The sequence below is a fragment of the Rhinichthys klamathensis genome, unplaced genomic scaffold (genome assembly GCF_029890125.1).
Source record: "Rhinichthys klamathensis goyatoka isolate OS25496 unplaced genomic scaffold, OSU_Roscu_1.1 h1tg000115l_1, whole genome shotgun sequence".
Taxonomy (NCBI): Eukaryota; Metazoa; Chordata; class Actinopteri; order Cypriniformes; family Leuciscidae; genus Rhinichthys; species Rhinichthys klamathensis.
In genome coordinates, this window is record NW_026606652.1 from 2,399,783 (window position 1) to 2,413,187 (window position 13,405).

The 13,405-nt window shown below is 39.3% G+C and overlaps 1 protein-coding gene across 6 annotated transcripts in view; it reads left to right on the forward strand.

Moving 5' to 3' along the window:
• Nucleotides 1-13,405, forward strand: part of map3k4 (mitogen-activated protein kinase kinase kinase 4) — a 43,948-nt gene that overhangs the window by 25,296 nt on the left and 5,247 nt on the right. For 5 of the 6 annotated variants that reach the window (XM_056254992.1, XM_056254993.1, XM_056254994.1 and 2 more), the window contains exons 11-21: nt 158-307; nt 787-948; nt 2,525-2,658; nt 3,234-3,312; nt 3,392-3,470; nt 4,983-5,082; nt 5,446-5,574; nt 8,770-8,870; nt 8,954-9,034; nt 12,359-12,550; nt 12,633-12,703. In XM_056254992.1, coding sequence (XP_056110967.1) covers nt 158-307; nt 787-948; nt 2,525-2,658; nt 3,234-3,312; nt 3,392-3,470; nt 4,983-5,082; nt 5,446-5,574; nt 8,770-8,870; nt 8,954-9,034; nt 12,359-12,550; nt 12,633-12,703 — 1,278 coding nt within the window. The remainder of the gene's footprint in view (nt 1-157; nt 308-786; nt 949-2,524; nt 2,659-3,233; nt 3,313-3,391; nt 3,471-4,982; nt 5,083-5,445; nt 5,575-8,769; nt 8,871-8,953; nt 9,035-12,358; nt 12,551-12,632; nt 12,704-13,405) is intronic. The other variant, XM_056254996.1, reaches the window with a different exon arrangement.

Below are 13,405 nucleotides of genomic sequence, written 5' to 3' on the forward strand. Positions count from 1 at the left end.
ATTTTAATAATAAAAAAATGACAAAAAACAGAATAACAAATTAAAAAGGGTGTAATTGTAAAATACATTTTGTATTTTTAATCTTTGGAAGAAAGATCTATCTCTTCTCAGTTTAACTGTTGAGTTTGGCGTCTAATATGTCATATATTATTCCTAGGTGGACAATCTCTTGCTGGTTGTGTCGCAGTCGGCCCATCTGATGACACAGCGCAAAGCTTTTCAGCTGTCAATGGGAGAAATTCTCACCCTCAGCCGAGAGCAGACATCCAGCCAGCCGCTTATCGTCTGCGCCCTGGAACAACTCAAGGTGATGCAAAACAATCCCCAGAAAAACAAACTATATTTTGTGGCCCCAGTTTGTTTTTCTGACATATCGATGTGTGATATTCTGATGTGTACTTAATTTGTTACGTTTATACAGCGCTTTTCTCTGCACTCAAAGCGCGTTACATATGGAAGGGGAATCTCCTCAACCTCAGTTTTCTGACTATCATTGGAGTTTTTGGAGACCCACTTTCATATCACTTCTAGCAGGAGTTTCATTCTGTGTCACTTAATGCTGATGTAGCAAACAAATGGAGTATGCACTTGAATGTTCTCACACAATACGAATACACATGGAAATCCCGGGTTTAAGGAGCGCAAAGATCGGTTTGGCTCCGTAGAGATGAGTTACGTTGTTATGTGATGATATGCAAACCCATAACTATGCATCAGCAAACCGGATGTTTGCAAAGCAAATTTGGTTTGAGCTGCTCTTTTAAAGAACATTTTCTGTCCTTTCAGAATGAGGCTCTCCAGTTGTGCATCAAGATCAACACTGCAATCGACCGTGTGGAATACATGTTCATGTCGGAGTTTGAGGCTGAGGTGGAGGAGACCGAGAAGGTCACACTGCAGCAGTATTACAGAGAGGCCATGATTCAGGGCTACAACTTTGCTTTTGAGGTCCGAGTCCAATGGATTTCTGTTTATATTTTTATTTGAAATGCTTCACAGCACCATGAAATCAAAATGGACAAATCTTATTTTTTCATGGAATGTTGCAGCGTTTATTATAGATGTTTTTTTTTTATGTGCCCTACGTAATCTTTAAATCAAAAACATTAATGTCCCCTTCCTCTTGCAATGACATATTTTCTCTGATGCCGTGTGCAACGCAGATAACAATCCAATCAATAGACCATTTGGGAGCAGACGTCATAGTTATGTCACTGCACTGCTGTTGCGTTTGCATTATGGTGGCAGAAAAACACTGGTAACAAGTGGAGGAAAACAGGCGAGATCCATCAAATGAGAGAAAAAAGGTTTTCTTGTGCTTTTGAATGTCAGAATCGGAATGAAAAAGATGGTCTTTATTTTTACAGAATACCGTCGTCGAAGTGACCGCCTTTAAAGTCAAACAGTCATTTATGGTTGCAAGCCATTAAAAACAGACAGACTGGACTGATGAAACCTGTTATGATTAGTCTACTATTAAAGCATTAATTTAATGTAAACAGATTTATATAATATTCACATATACTGTTCAAATGGGGGAATAATGTATTAGCCCTAGTTACAGCCTGAAATAATATTTAAACCTATAACATTTTACATAGATAACATTTAAGCCTATAACATATCACAATTCTGACTTTTTTTCTCGCAATTGTGAGTTTATATCACAATTCTGAGAAACAAACGTCAGAATTGCGGGAAAAAAACTCGGAATTGCAGATATGCTAATTAGTAATTAGCTTAGCCTTAATTCCATTAAAGGTGCAGTATGTTATTTCTCAAAGTCGTTGCTGAACATTGTTGATATTTGAAATCAACCCAAACAAATACACCCCTCTCTTCACCGCCTCCAAAGATCACCCTCCAATCCTAACCGGCCTCCTCTGAGTCGTTCTTGAACCCCAATCACTGGCATGCGAGGCGGGTGCACTAACAAAGACGCTAAACAGTCAACACCGTATTCTCTGGCAGTCAAGCCTGCACTGCTCTAACTAGCTGGCCTCCATTACACACGCAATGTAAGAGTGGATGTCTATTAATCGTAGCAGAAGCTCAACAAAATAATGCTTCGCAAAAAATAAAGTGAAGATGATGAATGAATGACAAGGAAGCTCAAAAAATTAACACATACACGAATAAAAACAAACAAAGAGTTTGTTGTTAGTTGCCAACAGCACAGCAGCTCCAGACAAACAATGAAACTCAAACCCAATTTTACTCAGAGCGGAGTCAAACAACCTCCGTGTCTGTTTTCAGGCCTCTGGATTGGCTACATGTTTGTTGTTGTGTCGGTCCGACCAACTTTCACACAGCGTTTTTCAAATATTGCTTACCCCACCTTTAAGCGCTGTCTTTATATCAGTGTATACATTAATTAGCCATGTGAGCTTAACAACACCGGACAAAAAGGAAGTTTAGGGGGGAAAACCTCAAAGCTACTGTCAACTATGAAACAAGCTAACATGAACATAAGGGTTTTCTTGAGTCCATCTGTTCAACACTTTTTTTTTTTGCTATCCTGCAGTACCATAAAGAGGTTGTTCGGCTGATGTCTGGAGAGTTCAGACGACGAATAGGGGAGCGCTACATTGCTTTTGCCCGCAAGTGGATGAACTTTGTCCTCACAAAGTGTGAAAGTGGAAGAGGCACTCGTCCTAGGTGAGTAGGCTCGATTACAAAAACAAGTAGGGTGTCATGCAGTCTACTTCATAGGTAGCCTCCTTTTGAGGAGTCTGTCATTGAGCTCTAACTTGTAATCGACTCTCAATTGAATTTGTTCTGATAAGCCTAGAAAAAATAGCACACAAATATTGAGTAACATTTTTTTTGTAGACCGATGTACTTTTGATGCTTCGCTTTGTTCTCCATCTTGGAATTAATTTTTGAGTTTGTTGAAATGCGTTAGGATTGCAGGTTCTGTGTTTTCTGAAACATGCAATGTTTCCTTAGAATTTGGCTAAAACAGTTATCTTAGAAGCCTGCATTGTCGTGCTGCCTACCTTTTGGATCAGGCAAACCACCTAGGAAGTGTGTCCATGTTGTCTAAAAATGCTGCATCTGTAGAAAGCTCACTAGGTTTTGGAGCAGAGCCAGTGTTTCATCCCACAGAGATACTATTGTTCAAAGTAAACATTTCTAACTGTTTTCTCAATAAATGATATTTCCACCTTGTTCTTTGTAGCATGCTCGCAAATGTTATTTGAAATTATATTTTATTAAAACAATTTCTCTAGGTGGGCGACACAGGGCTTTGATTTTCTTCAAGCGATTGAGGCTGCGTTTATATCAGCCTTGCCAGAAGATGACTTTCTGGTGAGATATCCATGTCCTGCTGTTTTAATGTCTGTTTTGAATTGCACTTGTCTGGAATCATTAATATTATGTCTTATAGAGTCTGCAAGCCCTGATGAATGAATGTATCGGTCATGTTATCGGCAAACCGCACAGTCCTGTCAGCAGTATGTACTTTGGTAAGTGTTCTCTTCCCCTGCAGTGTTTAAGGTTTCTGTTTATGCTGTCAGTAGGGTTGGGTACCGAAACTCGGTGCCAATAGGGAACCGGTTCCGACGTAAACGGTAGTAACCAGACCGAATAAGAACGACAATTTCGGTGCCTGATTTCGGTGCCTGACTTAATTAGGCACACACGCGCACACACACACGCACAGTCTCTTCTGTCTCGCAAGCGCGCTCTTGCTCGCAAGGTTTGGCTGCATTTTATGTGTAAAATTTACGCGTCAGAACGCCCTCTGGGTGTGCCGATAGTCTGAATCCATATAGAATCAAGCCAATTCATTGGCTGATGGCGCGGGTGCCGCCTCGACGCACTTACGTCGTCATATTATGTTGGCGCGCGCGCGCCATCTGCTCCTCAGATTTCTCTGCCGAAAAAGGAAGCTGGTCGGCAGCGCGAGGAGCTTGGCAGCGTCTCGTTCCCTATTGAGAGAACATAGGTTACACCAGTAACCAGAGATGTTCTCTTATATAGGTTCACTCAACGCTGCGTAGCTAAGAAGCAGTGCATTAGTATAGGCTGCTGTATCACGTGCCGTTTGAACTGACGCGCTACAGCGATCTGTCACATTTCAAAGAGCCAAAACGTTATTTATTGTGTGAATCTCGTAAAAATATTGACAGAATCTGACAGCTGTGGATTTGTTCCATATCAAAAGTAACCTTGTCTGTCGGTGTCAGTGTCCTCTTTGTCCGCGATTTTTCTCTGCGTGAGAAAATGGATGTGTGGCGTGCGTGAGAGCGTGTGAAAAGGGTCAATTGCGTGAGTCTCACGGTCAATGCGTTAGAGTTGGCAGCTCTGCCTGCTAGTAATCTCTATTAATCTCCAGTATTACTACATTGTTTGATACAATATTGTTTTATTTGATATTATGTAAATGTGAATTTTTATTTTATATTGGTTTTATTATTATTTGTATTTATATTGTTTAAAGATTTAAGTTAATATTGTGTCCAGTTTGGCCCTGTAGATAAAAGGGTATTCTTTTTTGATAAAGTGTGTGCGGTTTCGTTTTCTTAAGTACCGTTTCAAGAACCGTTTAGGCACCGGAACCGTTTAAAAAATACCGAGTAGGTACTGGTATCGGATAAAACCCAACGATACCCAACCCTAGCTGTCAGTGTCTGTAATTTATATGAAATGGCGCCAATCGCCAGTTGGCCGGTAACATTTTATGTGTTATAACAATGCAATATTGTGAGAACATGAACGTGAACGAGCCTCGGGACAGATGGCAGGCCAGTGCTCCATCGTCATGAAGGCGCAAAAGGGAACTCAATTAGTTTCTCGCTGTTTCACAGACAGCGCACGAACACTGAATTGAGCTCTTTCACGTCGTCTTGCGCTTGAACAGACATATTCAAGTACTGTATTCTTGTAGGAATAAATATCTTGCCTATCTTGACCATTGTATGTGTTTTTCTTGTATAACAAATTGATCATGACATCTGATGTAACTCTTTCATCAGGCCCACGAAACAGCCCTCGACCTGTCAAAGTCCCCCGTTGCCATAGCGATCCTCCAAACCCATACCTCTTCATCCCTTCCTCTCATGCCGAGGGCTTCAGGTAGGTTATGTTCTGGGTCTTCACCAGTAGCACATCTTGTAAATCTAGTGGTGTTATAATGCTTGTGAATATGTACTTCCTTTGCATGCCCTTGTGTTTTGTTTTTGTTTTATCTGGAGGAGGGTTTAATTAATTGAGTCACGCTTCTATTAATCCTGTAGTTGTTGTAATAATGCTTTAACCACAATCTGTGCTACAGACAACATAGAGCTTCATATGGGTGTGCGTTGTTGTGTGTTTTGTCTGTATGCTGACATTAGAACATGTGTAAAGCTCTGCCTTATTTAATAATAAACACTTTCACACATGCACACACCATCCAAAGCAGAATGCTGAGGCCATCAGTCTGTTTTTCCATCACAGCTCTCGGAGTCTCCCGTGTGATCTGCGTACCCAGTTGTGTCCCCCAGGTCCACGCCCCGCCCCTCCATTACCCTCAGGGGAACACGGCCACGCCACCAAATCGTCCGGCGGCGTGCCCAATGACATCAGGTAGTCAGGACATCCCGTTCTCAACCCAAAACGGAGCTCTGCAACATTTTCAACGTCTTCAGCATTGCATCCTTGTCAGAACAGCATCTCTCGTGGGTTTTGGGTTCATAAGTGAATCGGCAAAAATCTGAAATGTATTAATAACAAGATGATGGTACCAGAAAATCTTGAAACAGGCTGCTCCTTCTGTAAAATATTCAGTTTTCTTACCCGAGTCCACGAGAAAAGCATGCGCCGTCTGACTAATGCTGTTTTTACACTGGATGTTTTGATGATGAAGGGGTCATATAATCTATAATCAAATTTCTTTGATCGACAGTTATGTACTGTGAAAACGTACTGTTACAACTGCTACGACAACTCAATATAAAAAGATATATATTTTTTAAAAAACAAATAGTCAAAATAGAAACCGTTTTATGCCAGAAACCAAATATATTAAAATGACCGGTTAAATTTACGTGTCAGCAATGCCTATTGGGTAATCGGAACAATTACAGTGTGATAATGAGGGTATTATTATTAAAAACTAGAGGAACTTGCATTAAGAGTAATGTTTGCTCTGTGAATGTGGGAATGTTCGCTAAACCTTGTGCTTAAAGTCCCCATGAATTCAAAATTGACCATACTTACTTTGTTTGCCTAAATTGATCGTTTTGTGGTGAAAAATTCATCCATGCAAGTCAATCCACTCAAAAACAATTTTTGGCTTCATAATCTTTAATCAAAATCTGAAATCCCCCCCCCCCCCCCCCCCCCCCCCTCTGCATTGGAGGACCTTCCCTGATGACGTAGGTTTGACGGTTTGGGTGTCTGCTTAACATCTGTAATCACGCCCCTCCAACTGACAGTAGACAGGCTGAATGAAAACACCTACTTTTCTAGATCCAATCAGGTGCTAGTTGGGAGAAAAGCCACGCCCACTATTTTGCCTCATTTAGTATTCTGTTTCTCTCGGAAATACGTCACAACACTGGAGAAAAGTCGTTTGCAACTTCCGGTTCACGGGGACTTTAATATAGCAAACTAAAACATAAAAAAAAATACATTGTTACTTACTAATGAGATAAATATAAAAAGATACAATTATAGCGTTTCTAATTGTAATTTAGTTTAACTTGTACTAAATTAACTGAAACTAAATGTAATAAAATTATATAGACTAAAAATAAAAAATAAAAAACTTATTGATGAAAAAATGTATTAAAATTAAACTGAAAATTAAAATTCGAAAAATTAATTCAAAATATTAATAAAAACTATAATGGTATCACCGATACTAAAATAACACTGGTGTGTAGCACCTACTGTTAATAATTTTTACTTTAGTACGGAATTGTTTTGGGATCATGTCACAATGTAAAAGCAGGTGTTGCATTATGGCAGGATGAGGCAGCACAAATTATATTAGACGCAACAAACCCACAGTTCATGTGTAAGTGCACTTGACCTGTATTTCAATTCACATGGAAATGGAGCAAAAAGCACGGCAATGGATGACCCGTTTAATTCACTTGAGGGTTAGAGAAAGGGGAAAATTGAAATTTAAGATTGAATTATTACACAACAAACATCTTTAAAATGAATAATAAAAAAAGGAAAGGGAATAATGAAGAAAGGATGATTTGACCCCTTTAAGTTGAAATACATTTAAGTTCAGTACATGAAAGTGATGTAGTGCTCCTCAAACCCCTTGCCAGTTAGTTTGGATGTATAATCAACTCACAGTAATTGTCTGGGTTTCACGTTGCTGTGAGCTTCAATACTGTGTGAGCCCTTAGCAGATGATTTGCTTTAATGACAAATGTTTAGTGACCTATGATCTTTGCAACTTTCACAGTGTCCAGCGCTTCCATATTAATTAGCCTCTGTTGAAACATGCATTAGCATGCATCATTGGCTTTAACACCCTGTCCCGCTGCCATCAGGGGCATTGTTAAAACAAAGATACACATTGATACAAGTGTATAAAGATTTCTGAGTTCTCAGCTCTACGTGTGATTGTTCATTAGTATATAAAAAGGTAAAATTGTCTGATCCTAGTTCAGGACTCTGGCTCACACTCCCTGTGTATGTCAGTGTGAAGCTTTTATTTTTTATTAAATAATTGTTTTTATAGTTTTACAATATTAGAACCGTGGTACAGGTGTCTCATGGCGGCACATACAATCATCCATCAACTGGTAGTTAAAGTATCAGGTGAAGGGTAATAGCCACAAAAAAAAAAAAAAAAACGAGAGTGAAGGAATAAAGACATTCAACTGTCATTCTCAAGAAAGTTCCAAATACGCCAGAAATCATTAGACCTCCGGCGTAAGTCACAAGTTAGTGTGAAGCTTTTAATTTCTTCAACTACCATGTAGAAAGACATCATGGCCATATTCCAGGATGACCACAATGTCAAGATTCATCAGGCTCAAATTGTGAAAGAATGGTTGGGAGACCATGGGAGAGAATCATTTTTACACATGAATTATCTTTGAGTCCAGACCTTGAATTCATTGAAAGTCTATGGGATGTGCTGGAGTAGACTTAGTTATCCTCTATTATAGTTATCGTCCTTGTTGCGAATAGGCCTTAATAGCTTGACGACAGGAGCCTGATTTCACCAATTGTGAACGCTTATTGTGTTCCTGGATCAATGTCTTTTTTGATCCTGGAACAACATTCCAATCAACCAATCAGATTTGAGAGACAAGTTTACAGTTTATGTAAAGTGTAGGCTTACAACCAGCGTTAGGTGCTTCCACATCAGTGTTATTCACCTATCATTTCCCTCTGATTTTAGGGATAACTTATGGGTAGGGTTAGGTTAAGAGGTAGGGATATGGGTACGATTACATTTTCAGACAGGAATGTTGATCCAGGATCAAGAAAATATGTTGACCCAGGGCGTGCAGCTTGACGTTTGGTTGACGGATAACTTGTTTATGAACTTTTATGTTAAAATCAGAGGCAGAGGTTGTTGTATATGGTTTGAAAGAGGTTAATGCTCCTTATTTTGTGACACTAACACTGCTGCGCTTTAATAGAGCTGGCTTTCCCATTCGCTGTTGTGTTGCTGTAAGACTTAAGCATGCTCATCATATCTAACATGTTTCATTTTACTTATTTGGCTGCATGCAATGCATCTCAACCGGGTTCTTTTCTGAATGAAGACTATTATGTAACATTTAACTCTTTTCTGCTGCATAGGGGCTCCAGTGTAAATGAGAACGACCGACTGTCATCTGTGGCGGCAGAGCTGCATTTTAAATCCCTCAGTCGCCACTCCAGCCCGACAGAGGACAGAGAAGGTATTGATGCATTTCTTGACTTTGTGTAAAAAAAGTGTTATGCTTAATAAACTAATTCTGTTAGTTTTCTCTTGTATCTCCAGAGCCCTCGTATCCTAAAGGAGACCCCAGCAGTACGGCCCGCCGCAGCTGGGAGCTCCGCAACTTCATCAGCCAGTCAAAAGGTAGAACACGTCAAAAAAAAAAATGATGATGAGGAGTCTGTCATGCAAGATGATAGACGAAAGTATGGCTGGGTTAAATGGATTAAATGTATGTTTTTCACAATTGTTTTTAAAAGAAATTATTATTTTTATTCAGCAAGGATGCATCGATTCGATCAAAAATTTGATTTATTTTGAATATAATTTTTGTAGCATTATAAATGTTCTATTCATGAAATGTTACTTAAAGGGGTGGTTGATTATGATTTCTCTTTTGTAACTTTAGTTCGTGAGTATTGTTGCTGTTTGAGCATAAACAACATCTGTAAAGTTACCCCAATGGGTAACACTTTACTTGAAGGGGTGTACATAAGACTGACATGACACCTTCATAACCATGACATGACATATGTCATGAATATAAAGTAGGGTTTATGCATGTTTATGACAACTGTCATTAAGTGTCTTTCGCTCAATAATGACATTTTGAATGCAAATATGACATTGTTTAAGATGTCTTTGTTATGACACCTTGACATAAACCATAACATCATAACCTGTCAGTGTCTTTGTCATGACAACTTGACATTAAATTAAGTTAAACTGTCATGTGGTTGGTTTTGACATTGGCTGTCATAAGGCCATTATAACTGTGTCATGAATATTTTTCGTGACCTCAACTACAGTGGTACAAATTGAATTTGTCATTAAACAGTTATAATGGCTTCATGACAGCCAATGTCAAAACCAACCACCTGACAGTTTAATGTAATGTTAACCAATAAAGCTAAGTGGTTTCTTAAGTTTGATAATTAATCTGCTATGTCATGTTTATGACAGGTTGTGTTGTCTTAGTAATGTCAAGTTCTCATGACAAAGACACTGACAGGTTATGATGTATTGGTTTATATCAAGGTGTCATAACAAAGACATCTCAAACAATGTCATATTTGCATTAAAAATGTCATAATTGAGCGAATGACACTTAATGACTGTTGTCACAAACATGCATAAAACTTCCTTCATATTCATAACATGTGTCATGTCATGATTATGAAGGTGTCATGTTAGTCTTATACACACCCCTTCAAGTAAAGTGTTACCGACTACACGACATTCCTCCCGGGTTAGTGACATCACTAACCCTAAAATGTACATAAACTTGTACATTTATGCCCCCGGTAACACGCAAGCAGTGTTGAGAAGAGGAAGAGTTGTTGTACAATACAGTACGTAACACACATGCAATAGCATGTCACTCTGTAGGCATCTTACAACTTACAACTCCACATCAGCAGCATAAATTCATCAACTAACCATTCAGAAACGTCCAGTTGCATTATACATGTTGTCATTTATTCTTGAGTCTCTCCATCATTGTCAGACTATTGTTTGAACATAAAAGGCAGAACAGTTTCTGACATTTTCAGTGGGTGTCTGCAGGAGGTAATCGGAGCTGCTAACACACATGAGCTCTTGTAGCTCCGCCCTCTGTGACGGGAGCAGCAGCTCATTTGCATTGAAAGGGGGACACTCTAGGGACAACTCTTATTAAAGCTGCAGTCCGTAGCTTTTTTTGGGTTAAAAATGATCTAAAATAAATTTGAGCAAGTACATAACCAGTCAGTGTTCAAAACTATCTCCTTGCCTTAGCTCGATTCAAAACGGTAAGCTTGTAATAATGTTTTTAATCCCAGTGGTACTGGTGGATTTCCGCGGGAGATTCGTGCATGTCTGTGCGTCATTACGTCACATCTGTACACATAAAGAAGGAGTCTCGGCTAGTAGGCTATATTGCGTGTGAGGATGCTGGAGGTGGAGATTTATAGCCTTTTCTCACAGCACTTGATATAATTAAACTTATCAATTTGATGGCGGATCCAGAAAGGTTCAAACGTCAATCACCAGTGACAACTGATTCACCCGCTGTAAAATGCAAAAGACTTCGTTCGGACTGCGGAGTGGCTACAGAAAAAAAGAGACTGCAACCGGACCTATGCGAAAACAAGGATACATATCGGAAGGGCATTACATGTAGTCACGCAATGCTGACGTTGTTAACATTAACAATTTGAGAACAAAGTATAATTTGCACGGTTTTGCGTGATATGATAAGTGATTGTTAGATTTAATCAGCGCTATTTACTGCAATGTCAGAACCAGAACAAAAGTGGATGTTACTTGTTCAGATGACATTTTCCGGTGAAAATTATTATGCTGGTCATACTTCCAAAAAGAATAATCTGTGATTCTGAATGCCAGTATCTGAATGCCACACCGGCGCGGTGACTGACAGCTGCACACTCTCCTCAAACATTGTGTTCATCCACGCTGTGCCATGTCGAAGTACAACTCACGTAAAGTTGATAATTCCGCGAATAACTGCAATTGCAGATTTCGAACAGAGATGGCGACAAAGAGGAAGAACTGCGGACTGCAGCTTTAACTAAAATATTTTTTTAATACATGAAATATACCAGATTGAGACTGTAAAAAATGATCGTGATTTTAACGGTAAAAGACTAAAAATGTAAAAATGCTACAGTGCAAAACTGTTAATTGGTTAACAGAAAGTTTCCTTACTATATACGGTAAATAACTGTGGTAGATCTAACGGTACATTTAATGTAATTTTACTGTAAAATACCGTTAAATTTACAGTTTTTGAAAGTGAAAAAGAACAACTCATTGTATAATGTACAGTGAAAAAACGTAAATTGACATTCCCACAATTCCCTGCGTGACATTTAACATTCAATGTATTTTTGTTGAAATAACTGTTTCTTCTTAGTTTTCTTAGTTATTTTCTAATCAGTTATACATTAGAGTTTTATGTTACATTTAATGTTGTTAAATTAATGTTTATTGCATTTTTTAAATTTCATGTGTGTTACCATGATTGTGTTTAATGTTTGTGCGAATGACACTGTGCAGCTTCTATATAATAGTATTAGCTTTCTTATGGAAGAGCTGCTTGTGATGAGCTTTGATTTATCATGTGACTCATCACTGCTGTGATTATTTGATGGTTGTCAGAATTACAATGGTACAAAACAGATATTAATACATAAATAGGTTGGTAAATGAACATTATATCAGATAATGAAATACGGTTTATTACTGTCAATTTTAAGTTAAGTCTGTAAAACCAATAACGTCTCTACCATATTTTTGACGGTAAAGTTCTGGCAACCACAGCTGCCGGTATTTTACTGTAAAAATGGCATTTTATTTTTTACATTTATTGACTGATTCTCTCTGTTACAGCATTTTTTGTTTTGATTTATAATTGCAAATATAATGTGCATATTCAGTATATCAACCACTGCTCTGATTTTCCTACAGACACAGCAGCACGTCAGAGCCCTATGGAGGCCGTCTGGCGCTCCATAAGCACCTTCGACGAGAAGCACTATGCGCTCATGAGACAGCGAAACATCATAGGACAGGTGTGCAACACCCCAAAGTCCTATGATAACGTCATGCATGTGGGCCTGCGCAAGGTCACCTTCAAGTGGCAGAGAGGCAACAAGATAGGTGAGTGCTCATCAGTATGTACAATACAAAGCAGAATCCGTTCCTGTTGCATTTTCTTAACACTTTTTCTCTTTGGTTATAGGCGAAGGGCAGTATGGGAAGGTTTACACATGCATTAATGTGGACACTGGTGAACTGATGGCCATGAAGGAGGTATGTCCCTGAATTGTGATATTTCATGGGTTTTGCATAAGACGGAGTAGGTGGTATGACCAAAATCTTATTTCATATATATATACCGATGAGCCAACACATTATGACCACCTGCCTAATATGCTGTTGGTCCTCTGCGTGCCGCCAAAACAGCGCCTACTCACTGAGGCATGGACTTTACGAGAGCCCTGAAGGTGTGCTGTGGTATCTGGCACCAAGACATTAGCAGCAGATCCTTCAAGTCATGTAGGTTGCAAGGTGGAGCCAATGTGGATCTCGTTCGTCCATCACATACCACAGATGTTCAGTTGGCTTGAGATCTGGGGGATTTGGAGTCTAGGGCAACACCTTGAACCCTCATCATGTTCCTTAAACTATGCTTCATCAATGTGTGCAGCGTGTCAGTGTGCATTTTCCTGCTGAAACAGCCACTTCCACTAGGAAACACCATTGTCATGATGGGGTGTACCTGGTTTGAAATGATGTTTTGGTAGGGTGCACGTGTCAAATTTACGTTGACATGAATGGCCGGACCCAGGGTTTCCCAGCAGAAAAACTGGCTTGTCGTCGTCCCACAGTGCATCCTGGTGCCATCACTTCCCCAGGTAAACGGCACACATGTACATGATGTTAAAGGAAACACAACTTATTGGATCAGGTGACGTTCTTCCACTGCTCCAAGGTCCAGTTCTGACGCTCTGG